This window comes from Lissotriton helveticus, chromosome 4_1, assembly GCF_964261635.1.
Source record: "Lissotriton helveticus chromosome 4_1, aLisHel1.1, whole genome shotgun sequence".
Taxonomy (NCBI): Eukaryota; Metazoa; Chordata; class Amphibia; order Caudata; family Salamandridae; genus Lissotriton; species Lissotriton helveticus.
In genome coordinates, this window is record NC_136063.1 from 148520813 (window position 1) to 148543003 (window position 22191).

Sequence of the window (22191 nt, forward strand, 5' to 3'; positions counted from 1 at the left end):
GTCAACCCCGGAGCTTATCCATTACACAATGGCTGTGAAGGACATAGTGAAGGCTGATAAATACTATAAGGTTGTCTGGCTCCAGAAGGTTAAAATCATGTTGGCTGATATGGGCATGGGTCCCTTGTGGGAAGATCCGGTTGGTAACCAGTTCCCATCCCAAAAAGAATTCAAGGAGGCATACTGGTCGATGGCAAAGGCAGAGCACATATATTCTACTAAGACTAATTCTTTGACTGATATATTTTTGGAGCACAAGATTGCTCCCAAATTTGAAAATGTTTGGGATTTTATAGCTATACCCAGCGATAGGAGATTATATTTCCAGTTTAGGGTAGGCAGTCTTCCAGTTAACTTTTACACCCGAAAATGGTCGACCACGTGTAATAGTAAATGTTTGTACTGTAAAGATCAGGATTAAACGGTTCTACACATTTTATTTGTCTGCCCAATATACAACATTCCACGTAAAGTATGGCTAAAACAAATCTGTTTCCAAATGGGCACACGGTCGAGTGCTATAGCCCTGCGCATTGTCATGACCAAGACAAATGAGTTATTTGTTATAGCTATTGATAAATTCTTAAGTTGGTCTTGGAGAATTCGTGCAAAGCTTGTTAAATATCAGACCACTGGGATCAGAGCGAATGCCATGGACGACCCATCCCCTGTTAGTGATTTAGTATGATCAAATCCAGGGAAGCCATTTTTGATATATTATGAAGTTTGTGTAATGACTAAAAGGAATAGTTAAATTTTTATGCATATAAATATATATTTTTATTGATTTTAACGGCCAATCTTTTTATCGATGATTTTATATTTTCACGCTTATTATAAATTCGTACAGTTTTATCAATTCATGAATTGCAAATCTATATATAGGAATTGTTGATGACAAACAAAAAATGTTTTTATATAACTGTTTGGTAACATTGGCCAGTGTATTTTATGGTAATTGGCTTTTATGATTGACTTAATCAAAATAAAGCTTAAATTGAATTGAATAAGTAATGTTGTCCCTCCTTGATTGATTTGCATGACATTTGAAAATAAGGAACTTCAAGTGTCTGCCAAGTTTTGTTAAGATATGTAAAAAAAAAAATGTCAAAAGTTTATCAAGATTATTTAGTATGGAATTCTCAACCGTAACGACGGAGTCCATGCTGCGGAATCTGTAGGACACACTCTCATTCTCTCACGGTCGGATTCACACATTTACTCATTGCAAGCACATCACTAGGCTCCTAATCTGAGGCCCCTTTTATCCATTAAGATGTGCTTTTTAAAGAAAGATAATGGCAGATTTAAGTCTGCTCCACATCAGTCATTACACCTGTTTTCCACTACAATGTTGTGCCTCAAAATCAACAAGAAGATCCATAACTGCATACTAATCTTTACTTATGAATGTGTAATTCTGCGGACAGCCTGCTATTAGTTTCCTACACATGCATGAAGCATTAGTCTTTGTTTTCAAATTATGGGCACATTTCTTGGGCCATATATCCCTATAAAATATTTTTATGCCTCACAGTGAAGTAAAGTGTATGAATGGATACATATATACCACACCTTCACATAGTTAGTTGCCACTAGGTGCGGGATGCCCAGGTGTTCATAAATATGTTTGGATGTAAGGTCAATGAAACAATATGATGGTGGGTCTGTAACAAATTAGGTATGTGGACATTTTTCTGCATACATGTTTCTTAAGGCTTATCCAAAATTCAAATTGTGATGAAAGCATGGCAGAGTGAGAGACAGTATGCTCCACTCTCACCTCACTGTGTGGAGTCTCTGGTTATCTATTTTTTTTTAGCAGGTTTTGTTGTGGAGACACATTCATTGCTGAAGCATAAAACCTGACTGACTGATATCCTCTTGTGCATCTTCACCAATGAGGCATCTGAATATCAGGTTTTTAATCTTTGAAAATGATCCGGTCACAAGCTGATGCTCATTTTGGCTTGTCCCTTCTTGTTTATGATGTTGGAGTAGCGCCCACATGCTCCCAAGATCTTGGGAGTCCCATGACCATCATCACAAGATCGTCAGTTGGACTCTGAATTTAAATTTTTTTTTATCTTCTGTTCCCCCTGAAAAGGAAGCCAAGAAGCTTGATTCTGTTGAAAATTTGGTGATTCCTCCTCCACCACATGAATGCAGGTTGTGAGTGCAGCTTTGCAAGGCTGGTGTGATAAACTCCATATGAGACAGTGAGGAAATCTCCAGGGACATGAAAGTACTGAAATGAATGATGTCAGTCCGCAAAATAGTGGCTTCAGGTAACTGTTCTGATCCAGCAATGTGTAGCAATTGTTATGGATTGTCTCTGATATATCACGCTGGCTTTGCCTCAGAGACCTCCAGCCTGATGCACAGCAGAAGTTACTCAACTCACCATTTTCTGGCACATTTCATTTCAGCAGTCCTTTTGGATGACGAGATTAATCACATGAATTCTGAGGCAGAGGCATTAAAACCTTTGGGATTAGGAATGTGTAAACATAACACCCCTCATGAGAAGATCCCATCTGTTCTTATCAAACTGTTTGTAATGCAAAACCGGAATGATTCTAACCCCTCCAGAATGACCGCATCAATGTTGGTTTATGGGCCAAAATCACATGTCTGATGTGCTACAAAAGAAGTGGCCTAGTGGACAGTCTCTCCAGCCCATCCACTGAATACATGCAGTGTGGGCTTCCAAATGTGTTACCGGATGGCATGGAAATACTTACAGAAGTGAAGTGTCCTGGTTTTCCTACAATCTTAAAAGAAAAAGGTTCCTTCACTGGTGCCTACAGCAGAAATAGCAAGCTGGTTGAACGGCTAGAAGAAGCAGTTGTTCCCTTTGTACTTGAGTTTCTCAAGTCATGTTTATATTTTTCTGCCGTTAAGAAAATTGTAATTACAATCACATGTTACTCAAGAAGTCTCTCTCTGTTTTCTTTTTCCTTATCCCCATGAGTAAGAATTTTGTGGAAGGCATTAAGGTCTTCCCTCCAGACAGAAGGCCTACACCTTCATGGGAACTCACTGTAGTCCTTTCAAAGGAATGAACCAGGGAATCCCCGAGTTAACAAGAGTGTGACGTATGCGCATCGGCAGGTGAGGAGGTGTATGTACTAAAAGCCCCTCTACATTGGACCTCATATGCGGACCCCTTGGACACAAAACTAGAAATCTGGGGTTCCGGATTGAACCGGTCAAGAATATATGGCAGTTGGGAAACGGGAATTATTCAAGTCTGTTTAAGAAGGGTGTCCAGTTAATAAACCATTCTTCGAGTCTACAAAAGAAGTACAAGAATAAGTGCACATATCAATTCCCTTTCATTCAGGGTATAACAATCAAATATACCACAAAGAAAAGTGAACATAAATATTGTCTTGATAAAGATGGAATAACCAGATACCCATTGAAACGCGTCGACTCATTTCTATACATTATCTCGAGGACAAATTGGACCTGTAGATACAAAACAGAGTATATGTATCCAGGCTAATCTGGCTAAAATTATTCCCAGGGAATTGTTGAGCTAAAAGACAAAGCATACTGTCTATCATTGGTCGTCCTCCCTATTTTTTTATGGTTTTCTGTGATAAAAGTGTCATAAGATGTTATGTTCGGTCCTGATGTTTTGTATTGTTTTTAATTATGCTAAAATTATGCATTGTTTTATTTTAGGTGTTTTTATAATATTTGTGTTTTAATCATATTTACATGTACTAAAGAAATAAATTGACTTGTTTGCACTGCATGTTATAGTAGTATCATTATTTGAGGTTCCAGGGACTTTGAGTGAGATCTTTCTTTAGTCTGTGTTTTACATGAATTAAGAATTCCACTATTGATAGGGGGTTCTTGTTGATTGAGTGAATCAAGGAATAATTCGTTTTTGTATTTTCAAAGTTAGTCAGGCAAATGGTCTAAAAAACACTCACGACACATTGCTGTGAAATCCTAATACCGTGGATGGCACACAGAGAGTGCAATAACCACAGCGTAAACACTAGTGGAACAGCGTGTAACAAATGCTCTTCCAAGATAGCAGGCAAGCCACCATGAGAGACAATGGGTGAGATTACATCTGAGATTTAAAAAAAAAAAGAGGATAGCGATTTCATCTGTTTGTTGCCTTTTTTTAGTTGCCATGTATTGTATGCATCAGATGTCACTTGGTTTATGTGATAGTTATACCTTATGGCGTGCCTGACCGAACTTTGGCGACTACGGTGGACATTCCCCCTCCCGCAAGTGAGATGTAGTGTTTCATGTCCCCCGGCAGCAGACTGCACATACTTTTAGCAGGGGGAAGCTGGGGCTGCGTGAGGCTGGAGCGCCGAGTGAACGTGAGCTAATTTGTTCTGAGTGAGCCTGCTGAAGTAAAGAAGGCTGGGACTGCGCTGTGCTAAAGGGAGCAAGAGAGCAGCTGGTATGGCTTTGAACCTTCATAGCCAGCACTAAGACAACTATAGCTTTGCATTCATTCATGCACGTGCAGACAGAGGAGCGAGTGAAAACACGAGCACGGGTCTAAAGCGCTGTTAAAGAAATAAATAGGGGGCGTGGGCGTGGCCAAGATGGCGGCGGAGTAGGACGTGTTTTTGTCCCCTCCGGCGCCGGGCCCTGAATAGCGTTGTATAGCGGGGGCCCCCGGAGTCCCATTGAGCTGCGGGTTGCTCCGGAGACCGAACACAGCGGCCGCCGGTGGGGGTGCGACCCTGGGCGGAGCGGGAGCGGCCGGTGCGGTGCCTGGACCGGTGAAGTTGCCTGAGGCCGGAGAGGCGCCGAGAGCGGTGGCGCAGGAGAGCAGTCCTCGGCAGCCGGGAGTGGAGCTGGAGGCGGCGTCCGGCGGGTCTGCCTGGGCACTGCTGTGAGAAGCAACTGAGGGCCGTTGGCGGAGCGATGGCGCCTGACCGGTGCTGCATCCCCGGATCCCCGGACGGGGGAGGAGCTTATCACCCCGGGCGCCCGGAGCCGGAGCACGGCGAGCTGCCCAGTCGAGGTCACGGTCTGCGGCCTAGCGCCGAGCGCGGTTGTCGCTGACGCCGAGGATCACGCACTGGGCGGAGTCTGGGCCCGTGCATTGAGGTGGGTCTGGGCTCCGACCTAGGTGGAGAGCAGGCGGCCCGAGGGCCTCTCCGGCAATCCGGCGGAGGTGCCGCGACAGGAGGGACAACCCTCGGCTGATCCCCTAACCACGGGGAAGCCGGAAGAGTGGCGGCCTGACCCCCGGAGTGGCGCTACGCTACAAAGGAGTGCCGGTGCGAGCAGCTAGTACCCACGGTCTCGCCTTGGCTGCTGGGGGTCGAGAAGTCGGACAGCAGGACACCTGCTGCAGGGGGGGACCCGTTTGGCGCTGTACCGGAGATAGGCCCTGCGAGCTGGGTTTCCCCCCCCCCCCCCTTCCACCCCTAGCGCTGTATCAGGACTCTTGCTAACGCCTGCAGACGGGGGGGCCGAGCTGTCGAATGGTACTGAGAGTACCCTAGAGGACCGCGATTTGCCATCCCGAGACGCCTGTTGCAGGGGGGGAACGAGAGGCTGCTCTCCTGGTCCCTGGCTTACCGGCAGGTTGCGACTGAGCCGCCGCTTCGCCCAAACTGACAAGGTGGGATCAGGAGCTGCGAAGGCTGCTGGACCGGACCATACTGGGGCTGCCTCTGTTACAGGCACCGAGGGAGGTTTACTGGTGCATTACTTGGATTCCACTGGAGCCGGGAGGACTCCGGTCGGTGTCTACCAGGAAGTCCACGAGGGCCGCGATGGCTAATGTTGTGCGCAGGAAGGCCGGTAAGGATGCCCAGTCGAAGAATTCCCAGCAACCGCCGTCCCCTGGCCCGAGTTCCTCTCCGGGGCGGTCGGACAACGAGGCTCCAGTTACCAAAGCCTTTATGACTGACCTCTTTAAATCTATCAAAGACGATATATCGGAACTCCGAGCACAACTGACGTCGGATCTCTGAGAGGTGCGGAGGGACGTCGATGCAGTGGGGGAGAGAGTGGCCACGCTAGAGGATCACGATCTTAGCATAGCGAACGACGTCCACCAGTTGCAACAGGACGTGCTGAGACTTACTGAACAAAACTTGGACTTGCAGTCCCATGCAGAGGATTTGGAGAACCGTTCCTGCAGAAATAACATACGTATTCGAGCGGTGCCGTGGGATGGTGAGGCGGGAGATCTGCGGGGCTACGTGCAGGACCTCTTCCTTCAGATCCTGGGTGAGGAGGATATCCAGGACATTCGGATGGATCGGGTTCACAGAGTAGGACTGCCGCGGAGGGGCGGACCTCCCCCGGATATTCTAGTGTGTGTCCATGACTTTCAACTCAAAGAGAGGATCCTCAGGAAAGCTCGAGACGCTCCTACTCTGCAGTTCCGTGAACACCGCCCGCAACTATATCAGAACTTGGCGGCGACGACCCTTCAGAAGCGGAGGGAGTTTAGACCTGTGACGGCTTTCTTGCGGAACCGTAACATTACTTACTCATGGGGTCATCCATTCCGCATAGTTTTTCGTTGGGAGAACAGGCTGGTGCAGTTACGCTCGCTTCAGGAAGCAAAGAACCTCCTGGGCATTGAAGATGAGTCTCCAACTTCGAGAGTGGGCAGCCCGTCCCCGAGACGTCGACATCGGTCCTCCTCTTGGCATAGAGTGGGTCCAGCGCCTGGCCATGGACGGCCCGACCGAACGGCCAGCCTGCAGGAAAGGGGGGATGCGGTGGCCTCCGTTGCTTCGGCGACGCTGACGGAGTCGCAGCAGAGCTCCGGGGCGGCCTGAATTATGGGCTGCGACTGATGGCGCCGGAGGGGGCTCCTGTTCTCAGGTTCCGTGGGTATGCAAATACTTTGTGAGAAGACACCCCGGACCGAGGCCCTGGGAGTTCCAGAGGGAGTCTCCTGTCCCCTTCCCAGTGACTACGCGGTGCGCTGCACTGCTCTGGGACTCTTCGTTGAGACTGCTAAGTATCTCTGTTTGTTTTTGGGTTGGGGTGCTGTTGGGGGGGGGAATTCAGGGGGTGTTGTGTGGGTTGGTGGGGAAGGGGTTGGGAGAGTTGGGGAGTGGTGGTGCCTGGTGTGGATGTATGGTGTGCTTTTTCTAATTGGGGCTGGATGCTCGGGACTCTTGCTTGCTGGGTCTACCAGGGAGCGTCATAATTGGATGCTTGCTGTTCCCAGTCCTGGGTTACGGGATTTTATAGACAAGGTGAGGCGAGGTGGAGTCTTGGTGGTGAAGGGTCGATTGGATCTGGCAACTGTGATTGTCAAGAGGGAGGGGGGCGGGGAGGTACCTGCACTGCTTAGCCTGGGGAGGGTGGTGGAGTTCCCTTATGCCGATTAGTGTTGGGACGTGGAATGTCAAAGGCCTTAACTCACCGCAGAAGCGCCAAAAAGTATGGAAGTATCTTATTGATAACCAACTGGATATTGTGGGACTCCAGGAGACCCACCTGGCGCGTAAGGACGAACTCCGGCTACGTCACAGGCACTTCCCATTGATTTATAGGGCCTCTGCCTCCACCAAACATAGAGGGGTAGCGCTTCTCTTTCGAGTGTCTTTGCACTTTCAACCTTTGGGGATTAGCTGTGACAAGGAAGGGCGGTGGCTTATGGTTAAGGGGGTGCTTGGTGGAGTGTCCTGTACATTTGTAGTGGTGTATGTTCCCAATTCGGGGCAGAATGCTTTTCTGCGTGACCTGTTGGACAAGGCGGGGGACTTTGCGGAGGGCCTTGTGGTGATGTTGGGTGATTTCAACATGATTTGGGATGGGGATCTGGATAGCTCAAGGACGCAGAGGGCAGGGCGGGAGTGTTTTCTGCTGAGAATCGGGATGCGATTGGGGATTTTGGTTTGGTTGATAGCTGGAGATTCTTGCACCCCCAGTCGAGAGATTACACATTCTTCTCCCATGTTCACCACTCCTACTCCAGGCTTGACCATGTTTTTGTGAGCCAGGCTCTCCGAGGGGATTTGAGGGATGCTAGCATTTTTCCCCTGTCTGTCTCGGACCACAGCTTGCTGGTACTGGGGCTGCGATGGCCTTCCGGGGGGGACGGTGTGAAAACTTGGTATTTTCCACCAGCACTCGTCAGGGACGATTCCTCATGCAAAGCCCTACGTAAAGCAATAGGGGAATTCCGAACTCTTAATCCGGCGTCGGATACCTCCCTGTTTAACACCTGGAATGCCTGCAAGGCCTCGATACGGGGTACATGCCTTCACCTCAACGCCAACCTCAATCGACTGAGGAGGAAGGACAGGGAGGACCTGGAAACGGAGCTGGCAGCCTTGGAGAAGGCCCACAAAGATAATCCGTCTAGGCTTACCCTGAGACCATTGACCGCAGTAAGGGGTAAATTGAAGGCCCACTATGCCAACCGGGCGGAGTTCACCTTGCTCCGACTGCGGCGCACTTCCTATTCCCAGGGAAACAAAATAGGTAGACACCTGGCACGTCAACTGCGTGACAAACGGGAAAGGGATTATATAGGGGGCATCCTGGACCCTTCAGGTACGATTCGCCACAGTGATGCTGATAAGGCTGGTATCTTTGGCCAGTTCTATGAGGCACTTTACAGGGATGACCCTCGAGATCCAGCAGCACAGGAACGTTTTTTGGCTTCTCTCCCCATCCCAAAGGTGTCGAAGGAAAGAAACGAGCTGCTGGGGGCCCCTATCTCTAGAGAGGAGGTGCTGACGGCTATCAGGGACCTTAAACTTCACAAAGCCCCCGGCCCGGATGGTTACACGGCTCTATTTTATAAATCCTTCGCTTCGGAGCTCTGCGAATTTTTGGTACCCCTCTTTAACGATATGGCGGACACGGGTTGCACCACGGGCTCCATGGCCGAGGCCAGAATCTCCGTGATTCCTAAGTCAGGGAAAGACCTGTCCCACTGCTCAGCCTACCGACCGATAGCTTTGCTTAACATAGACGCCAAGCTCTATTCTGCGATTCTGGCTCGTCGGCTTCAGGATCTGATGCCGGCCATTATCCACCCGGATCAGTCGGGTTTTATCAAAGGACGCCAAACACATGATAACCTGAGGAGGGTGATTCATCTCATTGAGAAGGCCTCGAAGATGCGCCTCCCGGCGGTGCTGGTGGGGTTGGATGCTGAAAAGGCTTTTGACCGGGTGGACTGGAACTTCATGTTCCGCACCCTGGAGGCATTTGGATTCGCGCCGCGCTTCCTCACTATGATCCGTGCGAACTACAATACTCCATACTCCAGGGTGGTGGTTAATGGACACCGCTCCGCCGGTTTTGCTCACACCAGGGGCACGAGACAGGGCTGTCCCCTCTCACCTTTGCTCTTTGCCTTGAGCATTGAACCCCTAGCCATCGCGCTGCGTGAACACGAACTGATAAAGGGACTCCCCTTTTCGGGTGAACAACATAAAATCTCCCTTTTTGCGGACGATGTGCTCCTCTCGGTAGGAGATCCGGCGCAATCTCTGCCGCACATACAAACTCTGCTCTCTAGCTTTGAGGATGTAGCCGGATTCAAGGTTAACTTTAATAAATCCTATATCTTGAACCTGACGCTCCCACCGACTGAGGTGGAGCGATTGCGGCCACTTACGCCATTGGCATGGGCGTCGGACTCCCTGCTCTATTTAGGGGTCCGACTAACATCCTCTGTGGGCTCTTTGTTTGCAGCGAACTTCCCGCCTATGTTTTCGGCTGTGCGGAGGGAATTGGACAAGTGGAAGCCGAAATACATTTCTTGGCTGGGCAGGATCCATGCTATTAAGATGGTCCTCCTTCCGAAATTCCTGTATCTTTTCCAGGCCCTCCCCATACCGATAGAATTCGATTTCTTCCGACGGGTGAAGACCCTCCTCTTGAAATTCATATGGCAGGGTGGCCGAGCACGCCTCTCTTATGCGACGTTGAAGCGACCAAGGGACGGGGGAGGAGTGGGTCTCCCGGATCTGCACTTGTACTATAAGGCCGCGCAATTGAGAGTATTGGTGGAGTGGTCGCAGCAGGAATCAGAAAAACACTGGCTGCACATGGATAGAAGTGTGGCTGGGAGATCGATTTGGGACCTAGCTTGGAAACCTAGATCAGACAGACCTAGGAACGCTTACATCAGCACCCCCACAGGCACGGTCTTGAAGGTGTGGGACTCGGTTTCTGGGGACGAGCGTTGGACGTCATTCCCCTCCCCCTTTACTCCGCTACATTTTAACCCGGCTTTTCCGCCGGCATTACAGGAGGGGCCTTTTCGCCTTTGGAGAGAGGGTGGTTGTAGAGCCCTTACGCATCTTTTCCACGGTGCGGAGCCCCTTACCTTCTTTAATTGCATGCGGGACTACGACCTACCACCGACGGAACGGTATCGCTATGCCCAGTTGATCCACTGGGCGACTTCGCCCGGTCTCAGAGAGGCAGCTATCAGACCGCCCTCACCGTTCGAAGCTTTCCTGTTACGAACCTCCACAATGAAGGGAACGATCTCTTTTTTATATAAACTCCTACTTGACACGGTGCTCTCCCCACGTCCCCGCTATATGGATCATTGGGAAAGTCAGCTGGGTAGGGACATAGAGGAGACTGAATGGAGGAGTCTTTGGAGGGACATTAAAACCCATAACCACTCGGCAGATCTGAGGGATGCCCACCTCAAAACCATGTTTGATTGGTATCTCTACCCCTCAAAACTTCATCGCATCTTCCCGGTGACTTCGGACCGCTGTTGGCGAGGCTGTGGCTTATTGGGTGATTTTCGCCACATCTGGTGGGATTGCCCTGTCATTAGACCTTTCTGGGCCGAAATTCTATCACATATCAAAGACATGCTGGGATATCCAATTCCGGGTTCCCTATCCTTTGTTATCTTGGGTCTCCGAGACCCGTTGTTAGAACATCAAACGAAGGCTGATAAGCAAATTTTGTGGCTGTGCTTGGGGGCGGCTAAACTGACACTGGCTGCGGCTTGGAAAAAACAAGCGGCCCCGGCCATGTCTTTATGGCACGCAACGTTGTGGAAGCTGATGAGCATTGAGAGAATGGCGGACATCTTCCTGGGCAACTTTAAGAACTTTATGTTCCGCTGGGGACCTTTGGTCAGGTTTTTGTCGACTGGTTTACCTTCTGCTGTCTGTCCATCGGCCCTGAGAGGACTTCATCTTTTCCAAATATAATTACCCAGCTGATATGAGTGAGGAGTGATGACTGAGAGTGTATGCTGGCGCCACCACTTTGGGGGGGGGGGGGGGGGGTGACACGGTTGGGGGGGTTTGTTATTGTTGCGGCACGACAAGAATGAGGAGGGACCTCACCAGCGCGGGACTCACGTGCCATTTCGTGCCACTGGCTATCCCCTTCGGGATGGTCCCAGCAGAGTCCTTGGGTGACACCTGGCGAACGACTACCCGATGCTCTCGTTACAAACTTCGCTTAGACTAACTAGCTGGTGCTTGGTACTAATGATGGCTGTATTGGATGCTCCAGCGGGGCCCGGACTGTGCTACTGCATTGATGCCGCTTGGTTTCATTTTGTTTGTTTTCCTTTTGTTTTCTTTAAAATGCAATAAAAATATCTTTTACAAAAAAAAAGAAATAAATAGTCTTAAACATTTTCTAAATGGGACAATTGTAAGGCCACAAGTAATGGAGCGGTGCTCCAAGAGAGGGACCAACCCATGGGAAAAGAGGGACAAATAGAAAGAGTAGCCACTTGGAGGCAATGCTTTTTAGAGGACTCTCGAAGAAACAAATGGAAAGGAATAGGCAGGCTGTAAGCACACAAAGTATATACAGCACGTTTCGAAGAGACCGCGCACGCACTGCCTATCTCCGACCTAAAAAATGACTAAAACGTTGGGCCAGTAAATCAGCATCATTTAAATTAAATCTGTTTTGTGCTGCTATGTACTTACGCTGCTAAAATATATAGCACCAAATAACTGCTTGCGCTGCAGAACGCAAATGCTTAACTATTAAGTGTTTGTGCAATGTATCACACCAGTCTAAACACATTTCCAGCCTTTCTCTCTTAATTGTAGTTTCGCCTAGCATCTTAAAGCCTTTCTGCAACTATGACACACCATGTCCCAGCAGGAGGACAGTGGCCCCTTCTGATTAGTGTGCCTTTTGTATCCTTAACCACTTTGCTGCAGGGTGTTCCCCCCCCCCCCCTGCTGTGCGGGGGGAGATGGGCCGACGTGCTAGTGACGAGCTCAGCTCGTCACGGCCATACCCGTTTTTAGAACGTTCAGCACAGCGGGGAAATTAGCCCCCGCGGGCGAACGTTCCAACGGCTGTGACGAGCTCAGCTCGTCATGAGGGCAGCTCCGCTGCGCCTCATGATGAGCTGAGCTAGTCAGCAGCACCCATGTGGTTAAACATCAGATCGAGATCAGACACTCGAGAAATACCTCCAGCCAATCAGCAGGCTGTTAACCAAAGTCAGGCCTTCACTGTAACTTTGTGAAAGTATTTAGTCTAGGCCAGGGATTGGTGCATCTGCTCACAATTGTACAGAGTATGTGCAAATCTGCATCGCCCATGCCTTTGATGGTTCCTAGCTGACAGATATGAATGACTGCGTATGTCTTTCTCCTACGTTCATGTTTCATACTGAATAGTCACTAATCATATTCTCACTACAGTTGTAAGACAGTCTATCAATAAGTGGGATTAGTGCAAGCACTGGACTGCTTTTAGATTTACATTATAACATAAGCAGCAGCACAGTGTTGTGCGATCACAGTGAGCCTCTGGCATGAGTGCAAGGCAGGCTATTGGGTCCAGGAACAGTAGGTAATAGGGGCAGGAGCAATGGTATTGTCCATTAACCCCAGCTAGTATATTTCTTTCAGTGCTGCCTGTTTCGACAATACTCTGAGATCCCGCACACGGACAAGAATGTTTATTGCTCGCCTTCAATGAACATTACCACGAAGAAAGACTAAAAACAAAAACTTTATTTTTCCCTTAATCACCTTTGTCATATAAATCATGAGAATGTCCTCATTGATGAGATTGTAAACTGTGTCAAAAGTCTCAGTGACAACGAAGATCTATGATAAAACAACACAAGATCATATACTGACTTGAACAAAGGCATTTTTAAATAAAAGTTTAATGCTGACTGAACATTGGCATTTAATGTGTGATGTTTTTTGGACGCTAGCGATCCCCCCTCCCCCTTCCCCCCCCCCCCACACACACACCCCAACACACACATACTGCATCATAACATCTAGAAACCCTAAAGATTAGAGAAAAGACTTGACAGTTATGCATCAGTTGTGGGCTAGACCACAGGTACAGTAGGCCCAGGACTGGCTATAGTTTTAAAAGGGTGAATAAAGGTGTAATGGAGTGAAATTATTTATCTTTCTTCTTGTTGGGTGCAAAACATAGGGCACAGTGTTCTTGGCCACTGCACAGGTTTTATATTTACATCTAAATAGTATTGTTGGCAAACCTTATCAAATTATTTTTCACCAGGAATGTCCAAGAATAACGTTTAAAGTTAATTGTTATGCCACAGAAACTGTGATACTGTGTCTTATTGGCCTGGTCCGTATTTATCTGCCTAGAAAAGGTATTCCTAAAATGCAATTTGTGTTTGTGATGTAAAAAATTTTTTTTTTTGATCCTTGCTGTCAAGAGTTGGGTAATGCCAGAACCAGGTTTGTCAGCATCTGTATTCTATATCGTGCAAAGGGTATTTTATAGAAACCAGTACTTGGAGAGTGATTAATGAGTTTGGACTGACTGAAAGCGGACTGCTCAGTCCACCAGGTTTATAAGCTCAACTATATTTGGTTGGTCAAAACCTCTTGATGGTATGAAGAATATATTGGGAATACATGTTTAACCGTAAAACCTCTATCTGTCACCCCGCTCATCTAAGGGTGGCAAACTTCCCGCCGCCTGTTAGATCGTCCCCCTAAGTTTGTGTTTAATTAAAGGAAAGGTAGGTGTCTTTTGCTGGTGTTGTGACATAATTATTTCGTTGGCTGGTAAGCATTCGTTTAAGCAATCTTCTTTAGAATTTACTTATTTTTGACAAATTGTTTAGGAAAATGAGTGGGCAAAAGACGACTGGAAAGTCTGCAGCTCAGAAGACGACAAGAGCATCTCAGGCGAAGAAGCCAACTGCTGCTTCAACAGGAAATAAAGGTAGAATTTGTCTCTGTGAAGCATGCGTGTTACTGTGCATTTGAGTGGGACGGGGGCTGATCTTCACATATCAGTAGTTTACAGGACAAGTAGTCAGTGTGCCATGATTTGTAGAGTAAAATGTATTAAGTTCATTTTTGAACATTAGACACGTTCTCGGGTCAAATTTGCAGTGGTGCAAATGCTCAAAAATGCTGATCTTGAAAATGAAGGTTTTGAATTTGATGCCGGTATATCTAATGATATGGCACGATAAAAGCATGTAAATACCCCCCCGCATCCTTGGTGTACTGGAAACATTCAGTGTATGTTGCTATTCAGTACACTTAAGGAGGAGGCTCATGTTTGAACAGGGTTATTTATCTCAATCCCAGGCTTGTTGTACGTGGTTAATTAATAAAAAAATAATGTATTAATGATTAAAAGCACTTCACAAACGTATTTTTCATGAATATCGGAAAAGACTTAGAAATCTACTGAAAGTGACGTAACTTGGATGTCCCCATTTTATGAAGGGTCAGCACACGAATGTCAATTCAGGCTAGGAAACAAAACAATACTTCAAGGTCCCAGACGGAGATAGCTGTTCTCATTTCAAAGGTGATGTAGAGAGGTTTGCTGTATGTGTATTATTATTCACACATTGTGTGCGATTTGAAAGAAGATTGCTGACCATATAAATTGATTTATATGATTGAAACATTGGGAGAAGTTTACTACACAACTGGTTTTGCATAACCGTTTGTGTAACAGTAAAAATGAAAGTATGATTAATACTTTGAAACAGATAAGGCATGCATCATGATTTCCTTAAGATGTGACGCAGTGTAAACTAAGCATACCCAAATCCTCCTTACTAGAACCACCCGAGTTCAAAACAAGAGAAGCACAAAGTAGAATATTTACCAGTGCAGCAAAAAGCTGATGGACTCTCTCTCAGCTTAGCTAAGACCGCAACCAGGCTGCTGTCCCTACGAAAAAGCATGCATACTATTCTGTTCATGGAGTACTTAAACTAAACACTTATTAAAAATGCAAAACCAGATTTCAGTTTCCTCCTTTCCCCATAATTTTCCCACCCCATCTGCTTATTCCCTTTACCAACCACACATTCATTACCTACCCCAACCGGTAATTTCATGTTTCACAGTTACGTCTTAAAAATATCTTCTACGTCTCATTGTTAAAATGTGAAAGATTGTAAAATAAATGAATAGGTTCGAGATTCCTAACTGTTCAAAGCAGACATGAACTTTGTGAGGTTGTGCGGCAATCACACGTAAACCCAAAAGGATGGGGAGTAAGTGCAACAGGACTATTTTCTATTTAGAAAAGGATGCTCCAGAATGCACCTCAAGCAGTTGAAAGAAATTCAGAATTGGTTTCTTAATTGGCATGCAATGCCTTTATTCAACTATGGATGGTGATGATGTGTTTAAAGGCTCATCCTTTATAGTAGAAGTACCTAAAGACATGCTAGATTTGAAACCTGCTGATCACTTCAAGGCCATGGAGTGAGTGCGACTGGAAAGAAGACTGGCGTGTCTCCATGCTAGTCACCTGACATGTGCTCCATAAGGGCTTATCATCCAGCTGGTAGTGGATGCGGGTACTGATTCTGCTAAGCTGCTCTTTCGTCTTCGAGGATTGATTTTTGTGACACCCCTCCCTCCCTCCACCCCCCTGCTTCAGATCACCGAGGAGTATTGTTAGTAAGGTGGAATCAACCAGTTTACCTTCAAAGAGAGTTGTACACCGGATGCAACACAGCAAAATGCCTTAGGTTCTGGTCTACAAGGCAGCAGTGACACTCTTCATATTTCACCTTATATCTTTTTGATACGAGTTCTGCAAGTGGCAGACTCTTCTTTTTAGCCTCGGTAGGAAGCTATTATACATGCAATTTTAACCTTGTTTCTAGGTATCCTGCAATTTTGCCATGGATATCAAACACTCTTCCCTAATGCTGAGCGTTTAGTGTCTCTGGTTGTAAAACCACATCGGTTTCCTTTATGACTGTGCAGTTTTCATTCATGTGGCATAGATGAATTGCCCTGCAAAACATTCCTCTATTTTGCAGACTATGATCCATTTAGTTATTTCCTCCGTGCCTGGTTCATAAGATGATTATCCTTAGTTGTTTCTCTTTATGTCATGTTAATTATGTTCTACATGGCAGAAAGTACTGACTCTGGCACGAGGAGTGCTGGTGAAAATCCTTTTGGGAGCCCCATACACTTCTTTTGCAGGTAACTTTCATAGGTGCATAGAGTATGGATATTGTTTTAGAGGCTCCATATTTCTTTTCAATATGTTTAGGACTGCAGACATTAACCTGTATACCATCTTATCAGTGTGTAAGAACAAACAGCAATACTTTTCTCTGAGCAAACGCTGGATTGCAGTGCGTTTCACTTCATCTTCAGATTGTGTGGAGCTTCTCTAGGTGGGCTGATGGGTATTTGTCCTTAGGGTTGTACTTGTGTGAGTAGACTTTCCTCTCCTGAATAGCATCACTCAGGTACAACTTCCTACGTGCTCCCTTTTTTTAATGCTAGTAATAGGCAATTAGTAAGTTGTTTTCCCTACATTGGGATCTCACTATCTGTAGTTGCAGAGCGAGTTGTGTTATTGCCATCAGAATGCCAGCAGTGTCTAAAAGGAGTGGCACTGAAAATCCACCATTCATTGGGACGTCCTGTGAGCAGTCCAATACTATGCCCTATGCATCAATGACACAGTGGCGGAAGAGTAGTGACACTAACTGCATGCTTGTTCAAAACGTTTTGTGGTGGCAGAGGAGTTGCTCAGTTTTACTTCACTAAGTGCTGCACATTACAATTGAGAATAGTTTCTGTCCAATTTTACGAACTTACAACTTTGTCCAGAGTATGAAGTGTATTACTTGCAACTCGTGGCCTATAAAAATGAGTTGACTATGACTTAATATCCGTACAGCTTTCACTGGCAAGGTTCAGATGCGTATCTGGACAACAACTAAATAATGGGGTTATGATTTTCAAATGGAATCCATGTTAATATAGTCTGATTTTCAATCAATGTCCCATAAGGTGATCTTTAACGAATGATAACCCCTCGTTTAGAAAAAGTGCAGTTCTCCCAGTTTGAGTCCTAGATGTTTTTGGAAATAGGAACGAGTAAAAGTATGGTGAATTACTGGAAATTTGCATTTGGGCAGGAGAGCTGGGTTACAGCTTGAATAAACCAATAGTTTTCTGGTGGAATGATTTTATCTCAGCCATGGTCAATTATTGACTTGAACTGAAATTATGCATCTAAAGGAAGACATGACTACAGGCTGCACATCTTTTGTTTTTAATTTAGCAGTTTTAAAACATCACAATAATACACCGTAAACTTTAGGCTCTTTTTGCAGCAGTACTCAGTAAGTGGGTGGTCATCAAGCACGTCTCCTGCTGTCCATGATAGATAATTTCACCACACCTTAAGTGAGGCAATGAGCTTGTTCTAATTTTAATAGCTACTTCAGAGTTTGAATTTTAACCAAATCATTTTTCTTAAGAAACACTTCTTTTCTTGTGCAAATAATTTCTACCAATTTCTACCAAAGGTCACAAACCCTATGATCAAGTAAAATATAGGGTTTGAATCCATTAAATGTGTTTTTCAAATTAAATAAACCCATTTAGTGATTCCAGAACAGGATGCCGAATTGCTAAATGGGTTTAGAAAACCATACTGAATCTGTGTTTGGAATGGGCACGTTTAGGACGTACCTTCCAAATACTAACTGCTTACGATTATGTATTTAAAAAAAATATATATATCTTTATTGACTTTTTTCCAAACAAACATCACAAATATCAGCATGTACTATATCGTATGCATACATTACTGATTGCTCCAACAACATATGCAACAGACCTTAGCCCAAGTACAGCAGAAGTAATTTCAGTTTTTAAACGAACTTCTCCCCCATATGTATCTTTATGCATAGTGCTTACAGGGGTGTGGAATTTAATAACATATCTACTTGTCCATGGGGCAGGTTGCTTCATAAATCTACTTGCCCTGTAACAAAATTCACTTGCACCTTTGGTGCCATGTAGTGCAGCGACAAATTATGGCAGCAATCTCATTATATAAGAGCTCCTTTATAGCCTATCTGATTATGCCAGCGCTCATTCCATAGTAGTGTTTGAATACTTGCAATCCCCTTATTTTGCCACGTTTCCGCAGATCTACATACTGGGGTTGAAGGAAGTGGTAAGCAATAGTTCCAGGGTTAGAATGCCCTTATGAGTCTGTGCAAACCTAACATGCATGTTTTAAGGTGTTCAACAACTCTTCTCTAATCTTTTCCCATACTGAGAAATGTTCGAAATTTGCACCTGACAATAGCAGACGTAAACCTTCTTCCAGAGTTTGGAAAAAAGTGGTTGGAGGGACCAAAAACTATTTTTGCTTTTGCCAATGTTTCTTCTAATGGTGAAGGACTGGCAGCTCCCCCACCAATAAGGTCAAAAACCATGCCAAAACAAATCACATATTGACGAAACTAAAAAGCTGACCACCAATTTCAGACCTATGGCTTTGCCAATGCTTCTTTATTTTTGTTTCCCATAATCCTATTTAAACTGGTTACACTGATTTTCCATTATGAATATTTTTGGGAAATACTAGCATGCCTCAACAGATGTTAACACATGTTATTAAATGATGCTGCAAAGAAATGGTACCTGACATTTTATAGCAGTTTAGCAAAATGGTTTTGTTCCTGCTTTCATTTTATGAACATTTTATTTTGAAAGCAAAGAATCATCAATCTTGCTTTCAAGCTTCTGCAAATATTTGAATTAAATCGGAGCATTCTGGGAGCATTATACATAGCCTCATATTGTTAAACTTTGAAAACGTGTGTGCACATTTTTTTTACTGGAACCACTGTCAGTAGTGCAGTTGGAGCTTAGAACATTTACTTGGAGCGCTCACCCTAATAATAAAGACTTTCATATAATGAACCATAAATACATGTTTGAACAGCATTAAAATATGGGAAAAATATTACAATAACTGCAGACAGTGCTCTTCCCTGATCCATATTGTGGTACTGCAAGCTGTCAGCCAAAGGGTTTGTGCTGCAGGGGGGGGGGGGGGGGGGGTGTTGGGCCTACTTGTCCCAAGGACAAAATATACATGAAAACTTGTTGCCCTTGACCCCAAACAATATGTCCTGGGCGTCGGGCTATAGGAATTCCACATCCCTTCCAATCCCTTCCATGATATAGGTCATTGCATTATGTGCAGCTATACAGCTTTACAGAAGTAGGACAAGAAATAGTACTCCTAGAAATTATTTGTGAACTGCATTTTAGCATGAGCAAATATGCATGTGTAGATGTGCTCATGCGAAATTCTGAGTGTTTGCAAGTTCACTTTCAATCCAACCACTTTTTTCCCCAACTTTAGAAGGTTTACGTTTTTTCTCAGTATGGGAAAAGATTGGAGAAAAGTTGTTGAAAACCCTTAAAACATCCAAGTTAGTAGGTTTGCACAAACTCAAAAGGGCATTCTAATCCTGGAACTATTGCTTACCTCCATCTTCTGCCCAAGTATGTAGATCTGCGGAAACGTGGCAACATAAGGGGATTGCAAATACTCAAACATTTCTATGGTATGAGCCCTGACCTAATCAGAGGGCTATATCAGAGCTCTTATATAATGAGATTGCGGACATAATTTGTTGCCGCACTACATGGTACCAAAGGGACAAGTGGTTTTGTACAGGACAAGTAGATTTATGAAGCAACCTGCCCCATGGACAAGTAGATGTTTGATTAAATTCCACACCCCTGCATGGGTGCACATTTGAGACTTTCTTTTACAATTGGGACCCTAATTTGGTCTGGCTGACCATGACCTTTTGCATTTATTAAAATTCTGTCTCTCTCTCTCTCTCTCTCTCTGTATCGGTTAGCTTCACTGTGAGTGACAGCATTCTGCTCTTTCACAAGGAACATATTGGCACACAGGCGTTTTGTTCAGTGCCAGTAACTATTGTGGCAGTGTGTTCTTTTTGAGACCAAAAACAATTTTTGCTTTTGCCAATGTTCGTTATAATGGTGAGGGCACAGCCGCTCCCACGCCAATAAGATTTTACAAAAACCATGCCAAAACAAGTCATACATTGACAAAACTAAAAAGCTGACAAACAATTTCCAACCTGCTGGCTTTGCCAATGCCTGTTTATTTTTTTCCCCATACTCTTAATGAAACTTGTTACACAGATTTTCCATTATAAATATTTTAGGGAAATACTAGCACGCATCAACACATGTTACTAAATGATGCTGCAAAGAAATGTAACCTGAAATTTTACAGTAGTTTAGCTAAAAAGTTTTTCCTGCTTTCATTTTTTTAATGAACATTTTATTTTGGAAGCAAAGAATCATCAATCTTTTTTTGGAAGCTTCTGCAAATATTTGCATCAAATCAGAGAGCATTCTGGGAGCATTATACATAGCCTCATATTGCTAAACTTTGCTAATGTCCGTACACATTTATATACTAGTATTAATATATTAGTGGAGTAGTGTGGCTCACTGGTTAGAGGCGGCAGACCCGAGAGCAGAAGTCGGCCCGGGACCAGGGTTCGATTCCCGATGCGGCAGGGTCGTGGACCTTGGTCAGCGGACTCGATAATTCTCGCTCCGGTGCTTACTCTAATCAGGGATCACACTCGGCAACTCTGGGCATTAGCTTGCCTAATCTCCACAACGGCCCCACCAATTCCGGGGATGCCTGGCTCCACCTTGGGGACTCCCAGCAGGGACCATCCCACAGGGAAAGCCAGGACGGGTTCCCCAGAGTTATACAGCGCCGGGACGCCCCGTTGCTGGGGCAGCTGTGCGCTTTACAAGTATACTACATTTATACTGGAACCACTGTCAATAGTGCAGTCAGAGCTTACAACATTTATTTAGAGCGCTCACCCTAATAATAAAGTCTTTCAATTAACGAACCATAAATACAAGTTTGAACAGCATTACCATATGGACAAAAGTAGTACCTTAACTGCAAACAGTGCCCTTCTCTGATCTATAATTTGGTACAGCAAACTGGCAGCCAAAGGGTTTGTCCTGCAGGGGGTTGGGCCTACTTGTCCCAATGACAAAATACACATTAAAATGTATTGCCCTTGACCCCAAACTATTTATTTATTTATAAAGGTTTGTATAGCGCGTACATGACCCAGATGGGTATCACAGCGCTTCACACTTTAGAAGGGTAGGAAATAATAATGGGGAAAACCAGCGTCATTTAAGAATGCAGGCAAGAAAAATGACAACATCACATTTATCTAATACAATAGCGTACTGGGAGAAGAACAAACATTACCAAAAGAGTATAGTAGACAACTCTGGGCTTCACAGGTGTTAGTCCAATATAGTAAGTAATCAGGGCGCGGTGAGAAAAACAGACGAGCCATGACCATTTAAGGCAAGAACTTGTTCATTAGGATTATTTTCACTTCCTTTTTTAAAGTAGCTGTGGAGGAGATTCTCTGGACTTCCGGTGGGAGAGAGTTCCAGTTCTTCGGGCCGAGCCTGAGAAAGCCCTGTGCCTTGTTCTCTTTTTACGAAACATCTGTGGTTTCAAGAAGAAAGAGTTTGCACTTCTTGATGGTCTACCCCTTCCAGATAATTCTAGCTTTTGAGCCAGGTAACGGGGTTTTGAAATTGAAGGATATCTGAGCAAGCAGGCAATCTTTAGCTGTATTCTTGCTTCATAGGGCAACCAATTTAGAGATTTTGGGCTAGGGATATGTGAGCATTTCTTTTTGTACACTTAATCAATCAGGCAGCGGAATACAAGGAAGCCCTTAGTGGGGCCAAGGTATATTTGGGGAAGCCACAGAGCGTAGCACTGCCAAAGTCTAGCCTCGGCAAAACAATTCTTGAACAACCTGCTTGAAGTCATCTTCTGAAAGGAATGGTTTGAGATTCCGAAGTATACTCATCTGGTTGTTAGCTACCTTGCACACCTTAC

At 45.2% G+C, this 22191-nt stretch overlaps 1 protein-coding gene across 1 annotated transcript in view; it reads left to right on the forward strand.

Moving 5' to 3' along the window:
* Nucleotides 1–22191, forward strand: part of IQANK1 (IQ motif and ankyrin repeat containing 1) — a 478492-nt gene that overhangs the window by 35634 nt on the left and 420667 nt on the right. Inside the window, 1 exon segment of the mRNA XM_078686619.1 lies at nucleotides 14060–14160. Coding sequence (XP_078542745.1) covers nucleotides 14064–14160 — 97 coding nt within the window. The 5' untranslated portion in view covers nucleotides 14060–14063.